The sequence below is a fragment of the Paroedura picta genome, chromosome 8 (genome assembly GCF_049243985.1).
Source record: "Paroedura picta isolate Pp20150507F chromosome 8, Ppicta_v3.0, whole genome shotgun sequence".
Taxonomy (NCBI): domain Eukaryota; kingdom Metazoa; phylum Chordata; class Lepidosauria; order Squamata; family Gekkonidae; genus Paroedura; species Paroedura picta.
In genome coordinates this window covers 41205837-41232235 of record NC_135376.1, presented here as the reverse complement: position 1 = coordinate 41232235, position 26399 = coordinate 41205837, and the positions used below count along the sequence as shown (strand labels likewise).

At 40.7% G+C, this 26399-nt stretch overlaps 2 protein-coding genes across 6 annotated transcripts in view; one reads left to right on the top strand and one right to left on the bottom strand.

The window, feature by feature from the left end:
* Positions 1-6178: 6178 nt before the first annotated feature.
* The window catches only part of LIMS2 (LIM zinc finger domain containing 2), a 31696-nt gene continuing 11475 nt past the window's right edge, over positions 6179-26399 (top strand). The window contains exons 1-6 of one of the 4 annotated variants that reach the window (XM_077349336.1): positions 6179-6482; positions 16267-16426; positions 17063-17129; positions 17559-17679; positions 25592-25630; positions 25822-25971. In XM_077349336.1, coding sequence (XP_077205451.1) covers positions 6472-6482; positions 16267-16426; positions 17063-17129; positions 17559-17679; positions 25592-25630; positions 25822-25971 — 548 coding nt within the window. In that variant the 5' untranslated portion in view covers positions 6179-6471. Of the gene's footprint in view, positions 6483-6936; positions 9616-16266; positions 16427-17062; positions 17130-17558; positions 17680-25591; positions 25631-25821; positions 25972-26399 lie in introns of those variants that run through there. The other 3 variants (XM_077349334.1, XM_077349337.1, XM_077349335.1) reach the window with 3 other exon arrangements.
* On the bottom strand, positions 18649-25190 carry GPR17 (G protein-coupled receptor 17). Of its 2 annotated transcripts, none has more exons than XM_077349339.1 (2): positions 24490-25190; positions 18649-20747 (listed from the first exon to the last, which is right to left on the bottom strand). In XM_077349339.1, exon 2 carries the CDS (start codon positions 20719-20721, stop codon positions 19705-19707), a length of 1017 nt encoding a protein of 338 aa, XP_077205454.1. In that variant the 5' UTR covers positions 20722-20747; positions 24490-25190; the 3' UTR covers positions 18649-19704. The 2 variants fall into 2 exon arrangements, with proteins under 2 accessions (XP_077205454.1, XP_077205453.1); XM_077349338.1 differs by having other exon boundaries at positions 24514-25188.

The following is a 26399-nucleotide window of genomic DNA, read 5'->3' as shown; positions in this document are numbered from 1 at the left end:
TATCAAATCTTGTGAGTTTATTGTCAGACTATCAAGTAGAATCACTGATTTTTCAGGAAATATTGGTTTGGAAAAGGATCTAGCATGGACCGAAAAATGAATTAGGGATTGCATCTTTGAATAAAGAGTAATAAATCTTTATAGAATCATTAGCACTCCAGGAGAACGTTTTAAAATTGGCTATCCTTTTGTTTGAATTCAATTAGCTCATATAAAAAACATCCTCATTCAATCTTTAAAGGAAAAATGTGGCGATCCTTGTGCCACATTTAATTTTAATAATTATATAAAGTCTTTTCTCAGTTTCTAATCCAAAATAGCAATAAAGGAGGGGAGATCTGATGCCAGCAGGCTCTAACTCTGAAACAAATGTAACTGGAATTTTCAGAATTAACAACGCTTTCAACAAAATGAATTTCACAGGGATTTTTTAATTTGTGTGCTATACAAATAACATTGCTGAGCATTGAAGTCTTACATTGCCACAACCCCTTGGCTCTGTGCTTCCAATTAATGTACCAGATTGAGCAAGTTATTATGGAGACCTCACTGCACATAGCTATAAACCAAGACAAGTCTAGAGGAAACAACAAATGCTTCCCATTTTACATTTTCCCATTCTTTATTGGGAGACATTTTATTCCAGTAATGAAGACTGCTTATTTTAGAGCAAAGACACTTGCAGTGGTTTAAATTCCAAACAAGATTATGCTGGAGTTTATATGTTCTGTCTGAAATTTTATTAAATCTTTGTATGTAAATTCCTCAGCTGCAGGAATAGTAGAGCTCTTCTATTTATATAGTTTTTACCAGGGAAGACCTGATAGCATTTAAGATCCTGAAAATGCTTAAAACTAGTGCATACATAAAACTAGAGTTAATCCTGGCATGCTTCCCCCTTCTTTCCCCTCCCAAGTAGGAATTCATTGATTACAATTAAGGAAGAAACAGACAACTATAACCATTGCTATTATTTTGTCAAATTCATCCATTTAACCAGGAACTGAAACCACTCTGTAATGCTGGGTTACAATCCTGATTAAATAGATCCCTGGGTTGTGCTAGGCATGATTTTCTTTTGTACCAATATACCTTAACAGCAATTAAAGAGACAGGGGAAAACTTACTGTTGGCAAGAAAGCAAGTTTATGTATCCATAGCTGGCACCAGGTGGTAGTGATTAAGAGGAAGAGAGTCATGTTTGTGTTGATTTGATTTACCATTGTATATAAAAGACCTACACATTTCAACCGGTAGCAATAACAAGTGGCTTTATCTTGCCATGCATGCATGGTTACTGATTTTCTCATATTCCTCTCAATTCCTGCAGCCACTTCTGACCAGCCACCAGAAATATAGTTCCTGTGGTTGCAGCAATCAAGTAAAGGAATAGCTATGTAGGTCACGGGAATGCAGGGAGGAGAAGTAACGGTTACATTGCTCCTTCTGCATCTTCCACAAGCACAGTTCCTCTGATGGAGATGAGGGGAATTTCACCCCTTTACTTGCAGTGCCACAACCTAGACAGCTGTGGTGCACACCGATCTTGTTGCCCTAGGAATAGCCTTTTTTCAGGTTGCTTGGACATGGGAAAATGCCCCGTCTTCCATGCATTCAGGTTTGGACTGAGGCCAACCTTTTAACTATCTATGGATCAAAGCTTAAGGCCATAATCCTGTGCATACTTATTCAAGAGGAGTTACATGTTGCACGAGTCTCCTTCAAAGTTTGTTGTACAATGGGTCAACTTTAAAAAGGGCACCAGCAGCCAAATTTCTGCTTCCAAATTCTTTCCTTCATATATCACAGTGATGTACTTGCATATGACAGCTAATTCTCATTGCAGTAAAAAGAGGCCTGCATTGCATGTTTTTGAATTTGCATATTGTTTTTATTTTATTGTTGTCAAATGGTATTTTCACATTCTGCTGTAATTCCATACTCATTTTCAAAGGCATTGCTCAGAGACTTTAAATCCACTGGAAAAAGTTAATGAGAGACTACTTTGAAAGCTACTTTAAAAGTATAAGCTGCAGGTACACAATGAAATACAATGTTTACAATGCCCCCAAATAAACTTCAGTTTGTTTATAAATTGCTCTTGAAGTAAAGCTGTGAACAGACAAGTCAGTACTTTCTACAAACCTGGAAAACATTCTAGGTTGCATACAAATCTGAAATTAAAAAATAAACCCAAATAATAGAAGCAGCCCCTGTAATTTTAAGAAACAAATGCCCTCAGTGACCATTGCTGGGCAACCACAATGGTATTGCTAGCTGTCGGTCCTTGCTTTCTGTCAGTAAAGGCCAGAAGTGGAGAAGCAGCAGGCCCCTTTCCAGGGTGGTTCTGGCCTTTGAGGCCAGCAATCACAAGGCAACTTGCTACCACACAAGTTACTTGACTCACCCAGAATTTGCTGTTTGCTACTGTTCAGCAGCAGCTTCCCTCCACCCAAAAAAGCCAGTGCACACAGTGATTGGACTTGGAGATTAGAATCTGAATGATCCAGATTTAAATCACCACTCTGCAGTGGAAGCTAGGATCCCATATTCTCAGCCTAACCCACATCAGGGTTGTGAGGATAAAAGGCCCCCCTCCCAATTGCAGAGAAGGATGTGATGAAAATTAGATATCAATATAACCAATGACAGCAGGCAGATAAAAAGGTTGATTGGTGGATGAGTTGGAAAGAGAAAGAAGCATGGAAAGGTGGAGATATGGGGATTAGCAGGAGGAGAAATTAAGAAATCTATGGGGATAGGGATACAGGAAGTCCTGCAAGTCCTTTTGGACCCCCACTTGTGTTTCACTAAAGTTTAATGAACTGCTGCAGGAATAACTTACAGTGATTAAGCAGTGCAATCCTAAACTGAGTTATACCCTTCCAAGTCCATTGAAGTCTATGAGTGGGTTTGGGGCTGCTGTCATTTATTTTCTGTGGACTAGAGCCCACTTATTCAGCTGGCAGATATGCATGTCATATAGAGATTTTTAAAAGGTTTTACAGAGGATCAAAAGGCCAAATAATAAACATGCTAGATATGTCATTGATCTTCTCTAAGGGGTCATCTGTGCATTCACACTGCTTGGCTTTACATCTGCATAGAGGTATAAGGTATAAAAATTTCCTCCTTTGTATTGCAGTTTTTACTTGCATGCTTGAGGGGGCAGAGCTGTAGCTTCTCACTAAGTTCTTCCAAGAAAAAGAACACAAATTCAAGTTAAAAGCAGTTTGTATGAATACATTGATGAACACTTGCATGAATGTAATTTAAGTGTAAGTAACCTGCATCATGATGACAAAGAGCAGCTTGCTTGATCTACCTGGAGCTGAGTACAGGCACAGTTAAGAAAGCACTGACCACTCCTCCTGAAGAATGTATTTGTTCTAGTGTAGTGCCTTGCAAGGGTGAAAGGCTGGGCCAAGTCACTGATCTGCCTTTTTAAAAATGGAAGATATGGTGACTGCTCTTGTGGAATTAAGTCTGTCCTAAGAAGTGCCTTATTATGGGGCAGCTCAGCAAAACTTCATGGTAACTGTGAATGACTGAACCACTGGACTCAGTAGCAAACTGATAGGTTTAAGTACGTTCTGAAAGTGGCAGTCCTGTCCAAATAGAATGACCATGCCCAGGGCCACAGATTGAAAAATGTTAAATGAGTCCAAAGGCTTCAGGGGGGGGGGGGGGGCTGGTAAGTGAATCAATTAAATACCATTTTGTTAAGGATGATGTCATTAAATGCTAGAATGTTCAACCTTCATTAAGGGAAAGGAAAATATACAATCTGTTCCTTTGTGTGCATTCAAGGAAAAAAAGATAAGGAACATTGAGTATAGTTAGTTCACTCTTAGCTTTAGCCTTTTTTAGACTAGCTCATTGCACGAGTGGGCCCTGGAACCTGAGAAGAACTCCTAAAAGGGCCATGGCCCCCAAAATGTTGAGAATGACTGTTCTAGATGGTCTTTATGCAGACCACCATTTACTTAGATATACATCTAGAGTCTGCTGTAGTTCAGGGAAGCTTATGCCATAACAAATGTCTTAAACTTTAGGGAACTACAATATTCTTTTTGTTTTCACTTGGGAGTAAATTCATCAAGACTTACTATTCAGTAAAAGAGAACAGAATTACAGACTTTATGGCTCACAACAGGCACTCAGGCTGAAAAACTTGTGAGTTTGGCTGGAAATTTAGGTGGTGGTGTTCTCCTTGGCTAGAACTTTTAGCAGATGAATACTTTGGAATGTTCTGGAACAGCAAAGATAAAAGGGTCAATGCACAATGTTTTAACCACTAAAGTCCTAATGGGAGATGATCCCACTGAGGTATAATGCTACAAATTCTTCCTTGAGCATACTAGCCAGAAAGCTGACAGGAAGACATTCCTTCAGAACATGGTGCTGGAGTTAGTTTTATGGATACTGTGGACCAAAGACAAATTGGTTCTAGACCAAATTAAGCTTGAACTCTCCCTAGGAGTTAAAATGACTAACCTATTGTATTGTGAGGCTATTGTAATTCTAGTAATAGTCTGTTCCACTTAATATTTTTGGTAAGGCCTAGGAGGAGGAGGCTGTTCTCATGGCTTAAGTGCCCACTTTGGGCAGCTGTCCCACCCCTGAGTGCCTGTTTGTCTAAAAGTTTGTCCAGCGGACAGCCAATTGCCTTCCATCCCCCACCCCTGACCACCGCCTCCTCCTTCCACTTCCCATGGAGGCTCAGAGGCTGCAGATCCCTGCTGCATGAGAGCTGCCCCTGCCAGTGAGTTCCCTGCCTGGAAGCCTCCAGCCTGCAGCCTTTCCTAGTCCTGGGGGGGAGAGGCCATCCACAGAGTTCTTCCATCCCCCCCTCCCAATCTAGCGCCCATTGTATTCCTGAATGCAATGAGCTTTGTCCCTAGTGCTAGATAATAATGCTAGTTGAAGGCAGCAGGAAAAGAGGAAGGCCCAACATGAAGTGGCCTGACTCAATAATGAAGAAGCCACAGCCCTCAGTTTGCAAAAGCTGAACAAGGCTGTTAATGATAGGGCATTTAGGAGACATCAATGAGCAACAGTTACAGGTAAACTACATTGTTCTATTGATTAATCCCACAAGATATTAAGAGTATCAAGCATCTGAATTCATTTATTGCATGCAATACATCATGATGCAACAAAATTACTAGACATATGACAGGTAGCATGTTTTGCAGGAACAGCCTCTCAGTATGCCCTCAATCCTTAAATATCTTAAATATCCAGAGGAGCGGGAGAAATAAAGGAGTAAGGGCAAGTCGGGAGGATTTAGGGTGGACCCTGTCCGTGATAAAAACTCAGAGGGCCCTCCATCATGCTAGGGCCTGCTGTATTTTGGCCACAGCGGGCTTAATATCTAGTCCTTAAATAATGCTACATCCAACGGTTGTTAATCTCTGCTTCCTTGCATTTTGATTAGGAATGTTTATGAGCCTTCATTTGTGTGGTGGGTGGCATAAGTTACCAGGAGACTTCACAGAACACAAAAGTCAACTATTATAGAGGGGTATTCAGGAAGAGTGTAGAAGGCTGACCAGGTGATGGGTCAAACTTGTCCCTGTCAAGGGACTATCAGGATATTTATTTTTAAAATATATTGGTAATTGACACATTTTTATACACCTTGTCACCAATTTAACTTCTGCGTTCTGTTTTAAGGTGGTAGTTATATTGCAGTGTTATGAGGTTGTTAATGTGAATGCTCTGAAGCTAGACAGATTCAGGTGGTCTGAAGTAGCACAACAAAATTTGAGTCCAATTTAAGTCCAAAATTTGAGTCCTTTAAGACCCACAAAGATTTATTCAAGGTGTGACTTTCATGTGCATTAAATCTTTGTTAGTCTTAAAGGTGCTATTGGACTCAGATGTCGTGCTGAACCTAGACAGGCATCTTTCAACAAATTCGTCATTCACTTTCAGGGCGTCCCCCCCCCCCCATGAAATCAAACTGGGTCTGGGTACACCTTATGTGGCCTAATAACGTCTCCTCACATGTGTGGGTTGCTCGTCCCTCCAGCATCCGCTCAAGAGCCGTAGACCCTTCATAGGGGCGCAGAGGAAATGTCGCCGGAGCCTCAGGGAGGTCTGCAGAACGGTTCACTCCCGCCTGCAATTCCCTACAAGTCCGTCGTCTCTCTCCCTGCGGGGCTTGGCTTCTCCCGGCAACCCCCCCCCTCCGCCCTCGCCATTTCATTATTTATTATTTCCTTCCCTTTCTAGGAAAAGTATGTGCTAGGCCGAGGGGCGGGGGGAGGACGAGGCCGCCTGCCTTGAGCCACGGGGGCGGCCCGCGACTGCAGCCAACGCAGGGCGGAGAACACAGAACTTGGCCGGCCGGGCGCTGCCTGGACGGACCTGGAGCCCTGGCGGATGTGCCGCTCCAGCGCCGCCTGCTAAGCAGCTCCAAGGCCGCCTCACGGTGCAGCCGCCGCCGCCGCCGCCTCAGCCATCATGACGGGCAGGTAGGAAACGAAGACGCCGCCGCCGCCGCCGCCCATTGCATTGCCTGAGATTCCGCTTGGCCGCCCGCCGCTGGGACTGAGCGGCGGAAACGCGTGACGTTCCGCTCCCAGGAGCGATAAGAGCGGCCGGACTGCGGCCTCTGCTGGAGAGAGGAGCCCAGCCCTGGTCCCGCTTGGGAGGGAGGGAGGCCTCCCGGGGCGAGGCGGGGAACGTGGGTGCGCTGGCGGATCCTCTCCCGCGCGCCCCTCGAAAGCGCTGCATCAGGATCAGCAGACTCGTTTGCTAATCCGGTGTTGTCAGGAAGAAAGGTTTAATGTGGGTCTTCGTGGGAGGGAAGGGAGCCAGCAGGAATAGCGTGCGTCAGGCTTTTCACTCACGTGTAGCAAAACATCGGAGCAGCTGGGCTCTTGGCTCCTGAAGTGACTCAAAATATCCCACAGCTTGAGTTGTAATATTGTGTAGCTTGAGTTTTGCCTAGAAGGATCACAGATTCTCCATTCCATTCATGACGTTTTGGTCCCACTGTTTACATCATCTCTCTGGGGGCATAAGGGACTGGTAGGCTAGTCAATAAACACAATGGATTTCTGTCACACTAAAGTGCCACAAAACTTACTCATCTTTTGGTTGGGAGCAAGGGATTAGCATGGCTGCCTGTGTTTTTTTCTTTTTTCTTTTAAAGAGTTGGTAATTGTCTCATTAAAAGCTCGAGAGTGCCCACAGAGAGTGAATTTCCCTCAGCAAATGACTGCCAAGACCACTTCCATATAGTGAAATGAGGGAAAGGGCCTTTTAATGGCAAAGTTTCCTGTGGAGTGCTTGAAACTGACATCTCTCCTTTTAATTTTTTTTAATGTATTTATAAACTAGGCAGTATAAAAAAGGTTGGGGACCACTGGTATAAATTGTTAGTGTTCTGAAATATAACAGCAGCAAGTATTCAGACACTAAAAGTAAATGCTGTTGTTGATTTGTGCTATTTTATAAAATGAGTGAGTTATCTCTCCTGAAATTTGTGAGGCTAGTGGGGAAAACAAAGTCTGATTTTCCACAGGATTACTCAGAACTGAGTTCAAGGGGACATGTAAATAATCATGGAGCTGCGGCTTTACATTCCATTCTTAAATGTGTCTACTTAGAAGAAAATCTAATTTACTTAAATAGAATATTTCCAAATAAATGTACTTAAAATTGGAGCATAGATTTGTAAATGTTCTAACCATAGATATAAGTATGGCTTTAACTTTGGTAGATGCATTATTTCCACAGAAACTCAAAACACTCATGAGATCTGACTTTACATTTTGTTCAAGACAAATGCATTGCTTCTTTAACCTCAGAAAAATATTTCTTATATAAATTTTAACTGTATTTATTCAGTTGTCTAGTAACTCACTTTTTCTGTTTATGCCATATAGCATGGACTCTCTTTTCTCACTGCACAAGAATTACTGTTCTCAGAATGCCTCACTTAAACATTATGCCCCATAATATGCATTATCTTCTTTGTGTGCCACCAAAAATCTGTATTCCCCTTAGTTATAGAAAAAGGGTAATCTGCTTGACTGGTTTCCCAACTTCTGTTTCCTCACTCTGCAGTTCTCTTTGCATCCTGTGTTATCCCCTTTCTTCCTTTATGGAGCCCTTAATAAATGAAAACCAATATAAATTATTGTAGAACTACAGATAGGAACATCTCTGCCAGCAAGCAAGAACTGGGCTGATCTTCTCTTTCCTTCCTTGTTACAGTAATTTAAGACTAGGGTTGGCAGAACAAGATAATCATATAGATTTCCTTTGCACACTCACCTGCTTTCTGCAGTATATTCTTCCCTTTGGGATTGTAGTTTGAAGAAGAAGAGTTGGTTCTTATATGCCACTTTTCTCTACTCAAAGGAGTCTCAAAGTGGCTTATAATCACCCTCCCTTTCCTCTCCCAACAACAGGAACTCTGTGAGGTAGGTGAGGCTGAAAGAGAACTGATTTTACTGCTGGATCAGAACAGCTTTATCAGTGCTGTGGTGAGCCCAAGGTCACCCAGCTGGCTGCATGTGTGTGAGCGGGGAATCAAACCTGGCTTGGCAGACTAGAAATCTGCACTCCTAACCACTACACCCATCTGGCTTGGAACTCTAATTTCTGATAGACTGTACCTCTAATTACAGTCCCAATTATAGCTGGGAATGCTTGGAAAACCCTGTTCCTTCTGTACACTTCATATTTTAAGCAACCAGATGTCTATTTGTAGATATCATAACATTAAATGATAACAAAGCTATAGAGAAAGAAAAGGAGAAAGGGCCAATGTGAAACATTCTGGTTCCATTTTGTGTATTGTTATCCTTTTTCTAGGGTAGGCGGGGAGGTGGAGCCTTGTAAAAGGACAGCTTGAGCCTATAACAGTTCTGCAGTGCCCGAGTGAATGTAGTGGGAAATGGAATGTAAAGTATGTTTATTTGCTCAGCTTCTTCACGTTGTGATACAATGTGACTTTTGCTGATTCAAGTGAACCTGAAAGACAGATGTCTATCAGTTTTTCAACACTTTTGCCTAAGTGACATACAGAACAGTAGATAGTACAGGACTATGGTGAAACTGGTGGAAGAAGACTGGTACAGAGGAGTCTGTTTCTGCAAGTAGCTGTAGTATTGTTTGTTTATTATTACTGTATTGCTAGAGATGCCCACTTTGTTTCACTGTTATTGTGATTTTAGTGAATGATTTAAGTTACCTAAAGAATAAGATGTTGACATTCAGTTCTTGTTCACTTGGCACTAATTCCAAATTCACATGCTTATTAGTGGCAGGGTGCAGCAAAGGAAAAAAATGTATAGGTTTGAAGTAGAGACAGAACAGAAAGTTCTGCATGAGAAGAGTTGACTTCATTCTAATCTGTGTTTTAGAAAAGTACAGTTCTCTGGAAGAAACAGAGTCTTTGGAACTTAGTATTGTTTGTGCAAAGCTCTTTGATTATCCTTATATAGTTGTCTTTCCAGAAGTAATAAGGTCCATGGCTGGTGTGAGACTTCGGGGACTGACATCTTCTAAACTTTATCAACGCCGGCAAGATCGTCTGAGTGGCACAGGGTCACTATTGAATGATGGGAGAGACAGGGGAGCTGGGATATTTGGGTAGGTTATTTGGATAGCAGATTAATGATTAAGGGTTAATGGAGAGTTTTCCTAGGCTTCTTTTGATGCAGGAAGTGAAGAAAACTGTACCGACGGAATCAGCTATGTTTTAATTTCCACTCTTTGTTTGAGGAAAAAGGTTTCCTTTAATTTCTGCACAATAGCAGGAAAACCACCATGGAAACTTTTATCATTAATTATCATGAGCTGACTAATACAGAGTTGTAAGCACTATATAAACAAAAGCTGGTGGTTTGTAGTTTTGTGGTTATTGTAGTTTTGTTATATTCAACTTAAACTTCGATAAGCATCTGGAATTGACCAGTGAAGACTTAAAATAAAATTATTTTAGTATGTATTGTTTTCTAAGTAAGTTATTGCTTGTCTGCTCTTTAGAGTTTTTAAAAGGGACAATAGCTGTGTCCTTTTCCGAAGATGATCATCCACAGTTTAGATTGAACACACACATTCATGCCTATCTAGGGAACTCCTTATAGGAGACCCAGCTATGTAGCAAAGCTTTAAGATCTGTCACCCCTGTCTTACATGTTGTTGTTTCAAGCTCTACACAGGTTTGTTTGTTTTTTAAGTGTGTGTGTTGTTTGCTATGTGAATTTAAAAGCATGCCAGGCTTTGGAAAACAGCTCTTTATGCTCATGTACAAAGGAGCTCAGTAACCTGGAGTCATTATAGTTAAAATTATTTGCACTGAAGTAAGCATATTGTCAGCATATTGAAGTGCCTTGTGGCGCAGAGTGGTAAGCAGCAGAAATGCTGTCTGAAGCGATGTTCGTGAGGTTGGGAGTTCGATCCCAGCAGCTGGCTCAAGGTTGACTCAGCCTTCCATCCTTCCGAGGTCGGTAAAATGAGTACCCAGCTTGCTGGGGGGGTAAAACAGTTATGACTGGGGAAGGGACTGGCAGGGCCACCCTGTATTGAGTCTGCCATGAGAACGCTGGAGGGCGTCACCCCAAGGGTCAGACATGACTCGGTGCTTGCACAGGGGATACCTTTACCTTAAATTCTAGCTTCCAAAGCTTGTTGGTCTCTAAGGTGCTACTGCACTCAAATCTAGCTGCTCTAAAACTGTCGAAATAGAAGAGCCCAGTCTCCTTTTCTTCAGAAGGCTGTGCTCCTGTACTTTTATAGCTTTATGGGGAAAGTTTGGCTAATGTAGCATCCATGAAAACAATAAGGAAATCTGACATTGACAAATCCTTCAACTTCTTCCATTTAAAAGAAAAATTCCTAGATAACATGCATGTGAAGGTAACCAAGGACTCTGTAACTTGTTTTCACCAAGCTAAAAACATGGAACACCCTTGCATTGTAGCCTACCGAGCATTCAGCAGCCTTCCTGTTTTGCAGTGATTTGTTAAATCCCTGGTGGCTGAATTAAGGTCATAAATTATGCAAGTCTGATAAAAATCAAAAAGCCATTGTCTTCCTAGTCAACTGGTCAATGTCTGCTTAAAGATTTCACTAATTTTATGTTTTGGTCTCTAAAAGTGCCTTTTTAGTATTTAAGTAAACTGACACAAACTATTTTATTCATTTTTAATTGAACATATGATTCTGGGATGTTGTGGCAACAGTATTTTATGGACAAGAAACAGAGTATTTTTTTCTCTCTTAGAGCCAATGAAAATTCAAAATTTCATATACTGGTAATTAAAAGGTAAAGGTACCCCTGTGCAAGCACCGAGTCATGTCTGACCCTACTAAATCAGACAATAGTGGTACCTTTTATTCTGACTTTATAACATATACTTTGATTTTGTGATTGGATTCTAGGTTGTGTATTTTAATGTAATTTACTGATTTAATTATGCTCTTTTGATTGTCCTGATTTGTTTAGATCCTCAGTAAAAAGCTTCATGTTGTGGATATCACTTAGAGAAGAAAGTTATAGTGTAAATACCCTGAGATAGTTTAGAAGGACAAGAATAGCAGGTAAAGTGAAAGGTGTAAAACAGTCGTTTTCAAATTGTGTTCCCAGAAATTGCCTGAGGAGTTTGTCTGAATTCTCAAATGTAACACAGTCAATAATCTTGGCTGGATTTCCAGGCAATTTGGGAGTGCACTAAATACCAACAGCTTTTTGAATCTTCTATAATTCCTTGGAATAGAAATGTAGCCATATAGCTAGGACTGCTAGTCTATAGGTGATAGCTGAAGATTTCCTGGGATTACAACTGATCTCCAGGTGACAGATATTAGTTCATCTAGAGTGGTGATCCCCAACCTGTGGGCCGCGGACCACATGTGGTCCTTCGACTAATTGGAGGTGGGCCCCGAAGGACGCCTTCCCCCCTCCAGCCCTTTACTTCACCCCCCCCCCGGCCCTTTACAACACACTTTGGGTATCATTGTCTCTCATCACTCCCAGATGGGACTATCTCATTGCAGAGAAACAATTTCCATGAAAATAAAATGTTCCTTATGTTCATTGTTGTGGCGTGTCTGTATCTTATTTTGAAGGGATGTTTAAACATTACCATAGCGATCAGAGAGCGTTAGGGCAGTGGTTGAGAGTAGAGGAGTAAACTACCCCCCCCACCGGGCCTCAGTAAAAGGCGTTGAGTGGTCCCCGGTGATAAAAAGGTTGGGAACCACTGATCTAGAGCAGTGGTTCTCAACCTTCCTAATGCTGCAACCCTTTAGCACAGTTCCTCATGTTGTGGTGACCCCCAACCATAAAATTATGCAAGTGTTCGTTCACAGAAATTAAACCGAAACTGACCAATGGCATGAAGATCCATTGTTCATGATTGTATATAAATTGGTGGGCGCCTCCAGGAGGAGCAGCAACAGTGGCAGTGCGCCCCCCCCCGCCAAGCTGCTTGCCCTGCCGCGACCCCTGTGAAACGGTTGTTTGACCCCCAAAGGGGTCCCGGTCCCCAGGTTGAGAACCACTGATCTAGAGGAAATGGCTGCTTTGGAACTTGGACTGTACAGCATTATACCCCACTGAAATCCCTCCCATCCCAAACTCTTCCCTCATCAGGCTCCACCCCCCAAATCTTCATGTATCTCCCAACTCAGAGCTGGCAGCCCTACACTTAGACATCTTCAAAGCTTCCTCTCTGTACACATTGACCATATGAAGTAATCATGGACTGCTACAAGGGAGATGGTCTTTCAAGAGTGTAACTATTTCATTGAAACTCCTTGTCAAGAGAGGTCAGCCCAGCCCTAAGACTTCTTAAGAAAGCATTTAGATTTGAATTGTTGGTGTTATTTCTGTAATTTGGACTGGAAGCACTTATTGCATGAGGATGGTGACTGGTTCTTATGCTCTTGTCTTTGTTATGAAGTTGTGCTGATTGTCCTGTCATTTGTTTCTGTCATTTGTTTTAATGTCTGTTACAAGTGCTTGCCTTCACCTAGATAGTTCATGTTAGTCCAAGATCTTGGAAGCTAAACAAGGTGGGCTCTGGTTAGTATTTGAATGGAAGACCACCCAGGAATACCACGAGCACTGTTCAGAGGCAGTCAATGGCAAACCATCTCTGAACATCACTTGCCTCTAAAATGAACAGTCACCATAAATTGGTTATGTACATTAAAAACAAAACCATGTCAAAGTCTCTTGAAGTTAGGAAGTTTGGGAGCCACTCATAAAGAGGACAAAGTAATGAGAAATAATAGCCTCTAAGGAATTAGAAATATTTGAGGGGAGGAAGCAAGCGCTGAATAGAACAGGATCAAATACACTGTAGTTTACAATGGTTGGAAAGGAAAGGAAGTGAACCGAAGATATGAGGGTCAGAAATGTGGACCAAGAAAGCATGGGATAATATATATTTTGAACATTTTGAATGCCAAAATTATTAAAGAAAAAGTTAGTTAAATACTGTATATAATAGTTACTGTCAAGTTAATCCTAAGAAGCTATTCTCGTAAGCACGGTCTTTATTCTTTTTGTTCTGAATAAATTTTGAATGAAATTGAGACTGAAACAACAGTAACTTATGGTGAAAGCATGGGCTCTTGATGTCTCTCTTTCATATATATTGGGAAGTTTAATCATATAAATAAAAAGAGAAATGTTACATCTGAAATGCAGAAATCGTTGTCTTGCAAAGTTCATTGAAAGGGCTGGGATAATGAGCAAGTACGTAGAGTTAGAAGGTTGCCAAATTTACTTGTCTGTATCAAAGGGGTTATGATTTGTATATTTCTCACGATATAAGACACTTTTGTGTTGTTAAGAAATGTTAACTGACATAGCTCTAGTATCTTTCTAATTTTTCCTTCATTCTGATAGGATTGCTTGGATAGTTGAGCTTTTGTAGCTTTATGGTAAATGTTTTCACACTTGACATTTTTAGCCTATTTTATGTGGGTAGATGGGTGGAATGAATGCACTTAAGATCTGCAAGAATCCAGAAATATTTCTGAGGTCAAAAAGAAAGGAACTTCCTTTCTTTATTAGAGAACATGACCCCACAAAGAAGCAGATAATTTGACTGTGGGTAGGAGTTCTAATTTCTCTGAGTTGAATCCTATGGTGACAAGTTTAAATAGATTTCCCCCTACCTTCAAAAACTGTTGTTGAGCTATGGAGGATTCTTGTAACCAAAACGTACCACTGCACAAGGGACTGCAATGAGAATAGGAATCTGCTAAAATTGTGTCCTTACCTCCCTTTTGTATGAATGAAAAGCTTACTCCATCAGGATTCCTTTCGGGGGGGCTCTATTTTGCTAAATTCAGCAACCTCATCAGTGGGTTTTTAGGGCGTGCCTGGGGAAAATAGGAAGATCTGCCTTCACAACCTTTTTTTACTTGGATTGTATGCCACTGTCTGGCAAGGTCCAGTAGTTTAGGTCTTAAAATAAGCAGTTCTTCAGTACTTGTTCCAAAACAAAACCCTATTGCAAAGTTCTTGATCCTGTAATCTGTAGGAGTTTGTGCAGTTTTTGTCATGAAAGTTGTTATTGAATGTTAAACACTCATTTTTACACTGTTCCTGCACCACTGCTCTTCCATCATGAGATATAGCTGTGCCAAGGTAGAGGTATAAGTATTACGGTTGTGCGGAAGAAGCACTGTGTTAGCAAATGTGGCACTGTGGTACTGGTTTTACTAGCTCTGGGATCCTAACATCTGATCCTGTTTACGCTATGTGTCACATTGGTCTGCAAATTCATGTGGTTTTCATGAATTCTGTTGCAGATGCCCAACTCTGTTGCATATATTGTATTTATACATTATTTCCATACTTATGCTTCAGGTGATATCTGAGAGTATAGCTTTGCATCTGAAATGGAGAGAGTGTGTTTGCTAGTTGATATCTGTGGTAAAAACACCGAAAGGACATCACTGAACTGAAGAGTGAGGTCCTTTTGAATTTTGATATGCAGGACTGTTGTTGATTAACAATATCCAGTTTTGTCATTCGTTTGTATTTATAAGTCTCAATTGATGCAAAGCAGACATTTAACCGAATATGAGAATAGTGGATTATAGGAATTTTTTCTCATATCCAGTAACTATGAACTGGTGCTGTCCATTGGTTTAAGCTGTAGTGTAGAGTTCTGGAAAACTGAAGAGCTTGTTTTCTGTGTGTTCCTAATTTCACTATATATTTAAAAAGTGGGCAACAGTTAGCATCTTAATGTAATTGAGCAGTTTGGTCACACATCGTGTTGTAGTGAATTTTTCTAAAGTTTGTTTTTTGCTGCGAAAAATGTTGTTTTGGGAAAGGGGGCAAAACTGTTCACAACATCCTATTTTCACTTGTATAATGAACACTTAGTAGTGTGCCAGGACATAAATAAATCCATAAACATGGGCTTGATTATGATTTAGTTACACAAAGTTATTTTGTACTCAGGAACCTACAGAAAGGTATAAGTAAGTAATGTTAATATTTTCAAGAAAATTCTATTCATGTTTTTAAGCCATAAAACAAACTACACAATTATTTCTTACCTTTTGCCTCTTTTCTGCTTCTTGTCACTTCATTATTCTATAGCTAAATATATTTAAACTAGTAATCAAGCCCGCTGCAGCTAAATGCAGCGGGCGCTAGGCACTTACTGTGGGAGGCTGTTTCTTCGGTGTCTGTGTTTCTGCGTCGGCGGTCCGATGGGCGGTGGCTGGCTTGGTCGCATTCTCTCGGCGGTGGCGGCCTGACGCGGCAAGAGGCGCGAAGCGCCTCTCGCTGCGTCAGGCCGCCAGGCAGGCAACCTCCGGCAGCCGCGCTTCGCGCGACTGCCAGGGGCTAGCTCGGGCGGCGGCCTGACGCGGCGAGAGGCGCAAAGCGCCTCTCGCCGCATCAGGCCGGGAGCAACTGCGAGCCGCGCTGCGCGCGGCTCACAGTTGCTGGGGCTGGGAATCGGAGGGACCAATCGGCAGGCGCTTCGCGCCTGCCGATTGGTCCCTACGATTGTCTGTCGTGAGGAAGGGTCCAATCCAGACCCTTCCTCATCACGGACAAATCCCACCTCAAGGCCCCTTAACCATTTATTTAGTCTGTGGCGCCCGTGGCGCCACGGGCGGTTTAAAGATGTGTAAAATGAATCAACATACATTTTTAAGAATTAAACATGAGAAAATGTTCTGTTAATTTTGTTGAAAATGAGGCCAGACTTCTTATTTCCTGTGTGGTGATTGTAGTGATGCTTTTGTTTTTATTCCTAGTAACATGTCAGATGCTCTTGCAAATGCTGTTTGCGAGCGCTGTCACTCTCGCTTTGACCCCACGGAGCGAATTGTGAACAGCAATGGGGAGCTGTATCATGAAAACTGCTTTGTCTGTGCCCAGTGCTTCCGTCAGTTTCCAGATGGACTTTTTTATGAGGTAAGATTCCTATTTTTCGTAACAAAGAGGAAAGTTACTTTATGTTTCTTCCACAGATCTGGTCCTGTAAGGATTAATGGAACTGAGTTTATTTTTAATGGCGCTTCTGGTGGACCTGTATTCTTCACACACTTTTTTCCTAACAAGTGAACAGAGTATTTCACTATGAAAGCCATAAAGAAAACTAGGCCACCAAAAGCCACGTCCCCCTGTCTTAATAAATATCATAATTGATTTCATGGAAGCATAGGTCAGAAACATGCTTTAGGCCATCTAACAATCCTATGTGTTGAAAAATCCTGGACTCCCTAAAAAAATTATTCAGATTAGAGAGAGCTGCAAGGCAAGCATCAATGTAACAGTTGCTCATGGGATAAGGCATAATGGTACTGAATAAAACTCATCCACCCCAAATTTTTAGGATTACTATGTTTCCTATTGGGTACAGTAACATGGAGAATAAAAGGGATTGGAAAATGTTGTTAAATCCAGTCTGCAAAAGCATAGAAAGAATTGTATGAAGTTCCCACATACAGGTAAGAATGATGTTTGTACTACACTTACATATACTATACAAACCCATAATGTAATAATGGACATTTTGTAAGGGTATGTTCTCCTGTATCTGTCTTACAGTTTGAAGGGAGAAAGTATTGTGAACATGACTTCCAGATGCTCTTTGCACCCTGTTGTGGTGAATGTGGTAAGGACCCTAATTGCAATTAGCTATATCTTCTCTTTTGGTGCAACTCTTTGGGGCTTATTTCTCTGGGGTCCTGGATGAGAGTAGAAAAATATAATGAAGAAACATAGTATTAGTTACACTGCATAATTCAGCTTTGTGTTTCTAAGCCATGGTTCCTGAGAGTGAGGAAACTTTTGTGGCTTAGTGGTACTGATGTTGGTCTTAAACTTGGCAAACGTGGCTTTGATGGCCTTAGTTTGTCATCCATAAAATGGGGATAACATGGTGGCTTTGAGACTGAGCAAGGTCCTTGTAAAGCACTGTGAACAATAAGAAGTGCTCCATAAATAATATAAATCTTAACAATGAGATTCTGAGAGAATCTTGATGGGGACAGAGAAAATTCTCCTGCAGTAAAAGGCCTCTAAGTCATGTTTCTTTTCCAAGGTGAGTTCATCATTGGCCGTGTTATCAAGGCAATGAACAACAACTGGCACCCAGAATGCTTTCGTTGTGAGATTTGTGATGTGGCTCTTGCTGATTTGGGCTTTGTGAAGAATGCTGGCAGGTAAGAAGGGGCAGAAGGCATGAACATGAGAGGCTTGGTGGGCTGATGGAGAACGGTGTGATTCAATTTGAGTCTGCAGTGCAATGCTAATTAGATGCAAGAACTCTTTCAGTTTCTGTAAGATGACAGGAGGAAAGAGATTACTAATCATATTTCCTAAAAAAACGTGTGCCCTGACAAAGAGATCTAAAAATCATTGACACAAACACATTCCCTTTTATGGCACTTACCATTTCTTTCAAAACAAACCATTTTCTATACATATTATGAAGTTTATATATGTGCTAAATATATAATACGTAAGACAGAATTATGAACAGCAAAGTGTCTATAGACTTAAAGTGACCGTTACATGCCGTATAGAGAGCAGAAGGAATGAGATAGGGGAGAGTTTAACAAATCACAAAGAGTAGGATGCAGGTCAAGTCAGGGAACCTTCATCAAAATCATGGGAAGTTCTTTAGACAAAGAGCCAAAGAAGGATACTTTTGAGCATCTGGATACTTACTAATAGCAAATGGAAGGACAGATTACTGCTCAGTTTTCTCTTTGAATTATAACTTTTTTCACTTTTAACAAGATACACAATATGAAGATAAAGGAATAAAAATAGACCTACTCAGAATTCTTCAAATAACATACCTACCCCAGCCTAGTAATTAATGCATTACACAAAAATTAAAAGAGAACTTCGGGCTTTCCTGCATCTGATGTCTTGGACAGTCTCTTTTCCTCAGGTGGTATTAAGTGCAAACAACTATGGAAAAGTGTATGTATAACATTACAAGTCCTTATATATATTAATAGTATAATACTGGCCACAGGCTCACATAGATATGGGGATACCGGTCTGTATTGACACGTATGTGACTTGTCACTGATGAAAGAATCTCAGTGAAAATGGATATTACCTGAATTCCGTTTTGACAGAAGTCCTAAAGAATAAAGAAACAAGGAAAACTACAAAAATAGGACACTTTTCTTTCTTTTATGAACATATTTATCATATTGCCATTGGATAGGTCTGTTTCTCTCTGTCTGGTTTAATTATTAGACCGCCCTTCTTATACTCTTGTATAACATTACAGCCCCACCTTGAAACGCCAGGCACAGCACTTTAACACCACAGCATGTAGATGAACTGGTGTGATTATTCAGTATTGAGGATCTCTGCGCTGCTTTAAGTGGACACTTTAGGTGATAGGATATGACAGTAATGGCAAGTGCATCAGAAAGGGTAGCCTCACTTACTGTTAAAATGAACTAGATTAGTGATTTGTATCAAGCTACCAGAAATCTTTTAGTTCTTATGCAATTCATTAATCATACACATTCAAATAGAAGCCACATAAAGCTGCAGAGCTTTGTTCTAATTCTGTTTCTGTAAACAGTACTCTATAAACAAGGCCCAAACAAAGAGTATTAAGTGCTAGTGTGGTATTTATAACCTGCTCAGCATTCTGCATGGCCCAAAAAGTGGACAGTGAGAAATTGTTAGAGCTCTCTAAAGAATCCAAACATTCTTCTTTTGCTAACATTGTGGTAAAGTTGTAGATTTCCTTTAGTACATAAAAATCCATATTCAGTCTTCACAAAGCCCCTAGACAAATCACCTTAATAGATTCTTAGATCCTTTGGAGAATATTCCTTGCATGCACAGCATGGAATTGCAAGAAACAGTGCATGTCAGACTTCTTGAAATGTAGATGTCTGAGACAATTCACATTTGCTTCAGTTGTCTTTCAGTGCAGTTTTTTTTTTAATGGAGCAACTATGCATATTAAGCGCTTGTTTCTTTCCCGAATCTCCAGTTCAGTAATGCAGGTTATAGTTTGATGTGTTAAATTGCACAGGGAATTATCTCTGGCTGGTGGCAGCCATGTGACATCTCTACGTTTCATTCCTTGGTATTCAAGAGTGAAGCATGAGCTCTGGCTGTGATCTTGGCGGAATACAACTGTGCTAGCTAGTTAATGTCACTGTAATGGTTTGGAAAGTATGCAAAAATAAGTTATTTTGCTATATTTACAATTCAGATTTAGCACTTAAGGAGCTGTCATTTGTTTTTCCATCACAACTTGACGGTAGCCTGGCAGACTTTTTGCTGCAAAATAAACCACATAGAGCTTCTCGGAACTTCTCTGCTACAAAGAAATACATTATCGGATCTAGGGCACCATTAAGACTGGTGAGGCAGGAAGTGATGCGATTGCCAAGTGCCAGGATCCGCTGCATTTCACAGGAAGTCTTCATGCCATCGTAACTGAGGATATAAATGTAACGGTTTATGTGGTAGGGCACAAAGCAGATGAGGAAGATCATGAGAACCATGATGATCATTTTGATGGCTTTTTCCTTGAGATGTTTCTCAACTCTGTTCCCGCTCTTCAGGCTGCGTATGATCAATAAGTAGCAAGTAACCGTGGTAAAAAATGGAAGCGTAAATGCCACAGCTAAGGACACAAGAGCATGGCGTGAGGCCTTTTCTCTGTAAAGCTGCAGGCAGACAGTGCTGTTGTTCAGCTCAGCAGTCTGCACACTGACCAAAAGAGGCGCCATTGCCACAGCCACTATAACCCACAGAAAGGCACAGGCCAGATGGGCATAGAGTGACCTGCGGAGTTTGATGGACTTTACTGGGTGCACAATAGCTAGGAAGCGATCTATGCTGATGCACATAAGGAAGTAGATGCTGGCATACATGTTGAGGTAGAAAAGGAAGCCTGTGAGTCGGCACGGGATCTCCCCAAATGGCCAGTGATTGCCTGAAAAGTGATATACCAGTCGAGTTGGTAAGACCAGCACAAAAGACAGGTCGGCTACAGCGAGGTGCATCAGAAAAATGTTGGCTGGGGTGTCTGACTTTTGGTCCCGGATAAAAAGCCAGAGAGCCAGAGCATTGCCAACAAAGGCTAGGACGAAATCCAGTAAATAGAACGTAGCAAAAAGGATGTTCTCCATATGGGTCTCTTTGCCACATTGCTCTGAACTTTCCAGAGAAGTGTTGAATAGCACATCCAAAGAGTCTGCTAGGCTGTTCATTCCTCACTGTAGATCTTTCTGTAAACCTGAAATAATAAAAAAAAGAAAAAAAAACCCTAGAAACTTGTCTTTATAATCTTAGAAAGCAATATGGAAGCAAAACAAGCCTGTTTGCTAAATTTATATCAGTCACAGGCCAGATTCTACAGGGGCTTTTCAGATTCCTTCTGCTTTCAGTAGCAGCCCTTCTTACACCCCCAAACAGAGCAGGACCCTCGGGAGCAGAAGTTCAAGTGGCTGCTTGATAGTTCACTTTCTTTTTGGTGATCGTAATATCTTCTCAAAGTTATTTATTTACTTTATTGGTAGTACACTTCTCTCACTGGGGTTTAAAGTGAATTACATGGTATAAATTGATGCAGTCAATAAAATTACTAATAGGATTAGGTTAATACAAATCTGAAACCATACAGAAATCTGAATAGAACATAACTACCAGACATGACTTGTTAAGCAAATGGTAAATGGTATCACTATTTGAATTGTATTTTGCTACTAAGAAACAAAGAGCCTCTTGTGGCGCAGAGTGGTAAGGCAGCGATATGCTGTCTGAATCTGTCTGCCCATGAGGTTGGGAGTTCAATCCCAGCAGCCGGCTCGAGGTTGACTCAGCCTTCCATCCTTCCGAGGTCGGTAAAATGAGGACCCAGCTTGCTGGGGGGTAAACGGTGATGACTGGGGAAGGCACTGGCAAACCACCCCGTATTGAGTCTGCCAAGAAAACGCTAGAGGGCGTCACCCCAAGGGTCAGACATGACTCGGTGCTTGCACAGGGGATACCTTTACCTTTACCTTACTAAGAAACAAGAACTTAAAGTATAAAGTAAAAATACCATTGTGGTCGATCCCTTAAAAAAACAAACAACAAGAAGACATAATACCTTTTATTAAGATTAACTAAAAAGTCCCAAAATAATGAGCAAGCTTTCAAGTTCATGAGAACTTTTTTTCAAGCTGATATTGAGAAATAAAGAAGGGGGGGGGGTGTTACTGGGTATAATGAAAACCTCAACCTGCAGCGGACTTTACATGGAATGGAGGAGACTTAATTAGATAACCACTATTTGCCCCCAAATACTTCTTTTTACAAGGAATTAATTCAATAAAATACAGTGTAATTCCTCCATATGACCACAGAGTGGTTCCTTGTACAAAAAGAAATTTTACAAAAAGAAAAAGAAAGAGCTGTTCTCTTCTGTTCATTCCAAAGGAATTTGAGCAGTCAAAACATATTTATACTTAAAGAGGACAATGCACCAAGCTTTACAGAATCATTAAGATCAGTAAGGTTCTACAAACACAGTCCAATTTTTGACATATGAGAACTTCTTTTCCCTCTTATAAAAAGTCATTTTTAAAAGAGAATGCCATAATGCTGGAGCACTTAATTTCTGTGAGGCTGCAATACATATTTATGAAGCAAGCAAATCTTCTGGTGGATTGCAAGATCTGCAGAGGCACAGAATGGTTTAGTATTTTTGGAATTCTGATCCCATGTTTGCTAAGAGTAAAAACCATGCAATGAGTAGAGGAAAGTGTAATATCTGCATCAGATACAGTTTCAGAAATCCAAGCTTCTGTTTTTTCTCAAAGTTACTTCTGCAAGTCCACCATGTTCCATAGTGTACACCACACACGCCACTGGTCTTTTGTGATTACATTCCCCAGTGTGCATTACAACTACAAAAAGCAACCATTGAGAGTGAGAAGATTGGCAATAGTGCTGGGAAAAGAAGGTTTAACTATTGCATCTGGGCTGTTCCCCAATCTGAAACTACTAAGCCCAGAAGAAAAAAGAAAAGTGCATATATTGGGCTGTCTTTTTCTCTTCCTGGAGCTTAAAACATCTGTTGAGTGAGGACAGGGGAAATTGCTCAGTAGCAAAATTAACTCCTCCCTCTCTAGCACCTTGACCCTGATCTATAACAGGATACCACACAACTGTTTTTTGCAATGAAAGTACACATCTGTTGCTCCCATCACAAGTCTGCATTAACATCTCATTTGATTAGTTAACTTGAAAATTAAGGAACAAAGTATGCAAACAAGTATGTTGTTTTAACTTTTTCACATGTAATTGATTAACATTAAACTTTTGGGATAAGATTGCTAACTTCATGGTGTTAGTATAATTATATATAGAAGGGCTTCTGGGTAATTCACTTGTAAATATTATTATTGTACAGGTTTTGAATCAATCCATAGATAATTAACGTAGCATTTTCTTATGAGCTATCCTTGTTTGCTATAGACTGTTGTGAGAGAACCAGATACAGTTTATTCTAAGTCTTTTGGATTTATACTGTTGGGTGGTGGTATTTGAAGTGTGACTGCACATTGCAGCTCATTTCATGCTTGGCACTTAAGCCCAACAAGTTATGCACGTTACTCACATTGCTCTGGAGAGTTGCTGTGGTTTCCACAAGAAACCACATGTTGGGTGTTTTAAAAGGTAAAAATGACTCTACTGTTATGATTTCTGCAGCATACATAATTATATCAGTTTTACCAACCATATCTCTTTCTGTAGAAACATGTACCCTGATAACTTCCAGAGTAGATAATTAGATAATTATAATGCGCTGAGTATGGGACTCCCTTTTATATGTTCTCAGAAAATGTAGCTGGTGTAAAAACCAACCACCTTGTTGTCATGCTGAGCATATTGCATCACATTTTGCTCAGCTTCATTGGCTCTAGTTTCTAAGCTCAATTCAAAGTATTGGGTTTGACTTGTAAGCCCATTAACAGATTGGTACCGTTCGCTTAAAGGTTTGTCTCTTGTGTCCACATACTGAGGCCATCTGATGAGTCTCTGCTACTGCCATCAGATGCTCAGAAAGTGGCCATATATGATGGGATACTTTTGGTATTATAGAATTCCCTCTTTCACAAAATGCACAAAGTTTGAGATCTTTTCAGGCTTAAGTAACACTTAATTGTATTTGTAGTTCATTTGGCTTTTTGTCTGTTAATTGGTTTAATGCTCTGTGGGTTTCATTTTATTCTATTTTACTATGTTCGTTCTTTGGTTACTGGGTGATTGTTCTTTTTCTCTTCATTAGTGTGGCGTTAAGAAAAATTAACTTTTAATTAATATTGTATTTTATTGTAATCTACTTTGGGGATATTTCATACTTAAAAGTAGGATAAATTTTGATAATAGAGAAAATAAAATGGGGTCTGTATCTAAATCAATTTGCAGTAAAACCAAGATGATATTATTCATTTTTTCCTTCTGAAGCCAAGGGTATTATTTTCTCCAAGAAAGCAGAATGATTTTTTTAAACCATCATGTTAGAAACACTTTATCAACAAGAGGGTATCCTAACTGTAAAAAAATGTTGAAATTGTTTTATAATGCTAGCTATCTGCCCTTGACCTGGAGAGATTCCTTGAAAAATTCAAGGAATTTTTAATAGACTAGTGCATGCTCTTTTTAGCTTCAGGTTCTTAGACCATTTTCACACAATTTTTTAAAAAGTGCTTTTGAATATCTCTTGCACTGTATGCTTTATGTTATCCATGAAACATAAAATGCAGAAGAAAATAAAATGTACATATAGGTTTTTTATTTGGATCACACATCAAAGTCACTTTAGCTTCTTTTGGAAAATGCCTTTGCATTATGCATAGGCTGCTCTTTGTACTTTATCTTCCAGCTCCTATAATTTGTAGACACCACAAAACTACTTATCGCTGTAAGTGACAAACTGTTCTAGTGCAAAACAAAGAGATCTTCCTCCCCATTGGAGCCAAAACTCTTACCTCTTGAGGAGCCAAAACTCTTACCTCTTGCAGCCCTGCGAAGGTGATGGACAAAGATCTGGTTCAAATGCTGGCAGATGAAAGAAAGAGAACACGGCTGGCAAAACTGTGATGATCCTGCAGACCCGCTCAATGGGAGAAGAAGAGGAAGCCCCACTTTATAGAGCCTTGCTAATGATGATAGTCCATTATCATCTGGCTTGCATAAGAGTAGGGTAGATAACACATTTGCTGAGAAAGAGTTTTTATTTCAGCAGAGCTCTTGGAAGGGGGAGTTGCTGTTGTATTTATGAATATTCCAGTGTTTGTTCTTCTGTCTCTGACTCCCTCTGAACTCCAGCCTTTTAGACCAAGTCTTTGGAGCCCTCTGACCATTTTAGAGGGCTTGGAAAGAGTTACAGAAAGGGAGGGGAAGTTTGGTGTTGCAGACACAACAGGACATTTCAGAAGGGGATAATTCCATAATGGTAGGAGTGGGGGAGAGTAGACTGGCTGCCATAGTAACGGCTCTGTGATTCCAAGACCTCCCTTTGCCTGCAGTGGAGGAGGGCCTATAGGGTGGCAGAGCGGGGCTCCTGAATGAGCAGGGGTGATAATGGTTTGTCAGTGGAAAGGGCTGAAGGCCCCTTATTCAGTTGAATGAGAGGGATCTCTCTTTAGGACATTTGCTATAGGGTCTTAGTGTCCTGCCCTGTATAATTAGTCTCCATTCCACTGTGTGGAGTAAAATTGATGCCATTATGCTGAGATGAACACAGCTGCATGCTCCCTTTTATAAAGGCACGCTGTCTGCTTTCTTTCTAGGGACTGGGGCTCTTGTCTGGATTTACAGTATCTTCAACAAGGGAGGGAAAGAAGAGAGAGGATTTGTGAAGAGGGGGTGTTAATAACATTCCTTTCCACTTATGCTCACAGGGACTTTCTATTTGAGGCTTGTAAAAATACAAAGCCACACAACAACTTTGTGGCATGGGAGGCTATTATTAGCTCCGTTTTCTGACAGGGGCCTGGAGGCAAAATGACCTGCCTGCATCTCTCAGGAAGCCTGGGAGACAGCTTGGAATAAGACCTCAGGCTCCTGACCCATTAATATTTCTTATAGATACTGGCAACTTCTAGATCCATGCACCTTGCTTGACAGGTAAGCAAAGCTGGATATATCAAGAGACTTCCAATTGTGGTGGCAAAATTGTGTGCAGTGGACTTGGACTTGCACATACTTGCATTTATATCAACAAACTGCTTTTTGTCACACTAACATTAAGAAATAAAGCATGAAAAATGATGGATGAGGCCTCCCAGTTCTTTGCTTTCTTTGCATTTGTACTCTAGGCACCTCTGTAGGCCTTGCCATAATCGTGAGAAAGCCAAGGGCCTGGGCAAGTATATTTGCCAGAAATGCCACCTGATAATTGATGAGCAGCCACTGATGTTCAGGAATGACTCCTATCATCCGGACCACTTCAGCTGCACCCACTGTGGGTATGTCAACCAGATCTGTCCCAGTTACAGCTAAGGAACAAACAAAAAAAAGACAGAGTGGGTAATCATGCTGTCTCTTTCGAGGATGAGTGCTCTTCAGACTAAAATTGCTGCCTTAGTTTTAGCAGATTGGCCGCAATTTGTTTTAAAAATGAAAGACTAAAAAGCTGTTGAACCAGAAAACTAGAGAAACTGTAATCATTGTGCTGAACTTTCATAAACTTTCCCTTACACAATATCCCCCCCAAGTTGGATCTTTTCTGATACAGCATGAAAACTGGGTTTTAAGAAGTTTGTTGAGAAAATTCTGTACTGAAACATAACTAAGGCTTCCTTGAACACCATAATTTATAATGGTTTAGAATTCTTCTCATCCCTATTATACAGAAAAACTACCATTATAAAATGGCTTTACGCAATGTATTTCA

Bases quoted from the DNA above. Each gene is read 5' to 3' on its own strand.
- GPR17 (XM_077349339.1), bottom strand. From the start codon at position 20,721: ATGAACAGCCTAGCAGACTCTTTGGATGTGCTATTCAACACTTCTCTG.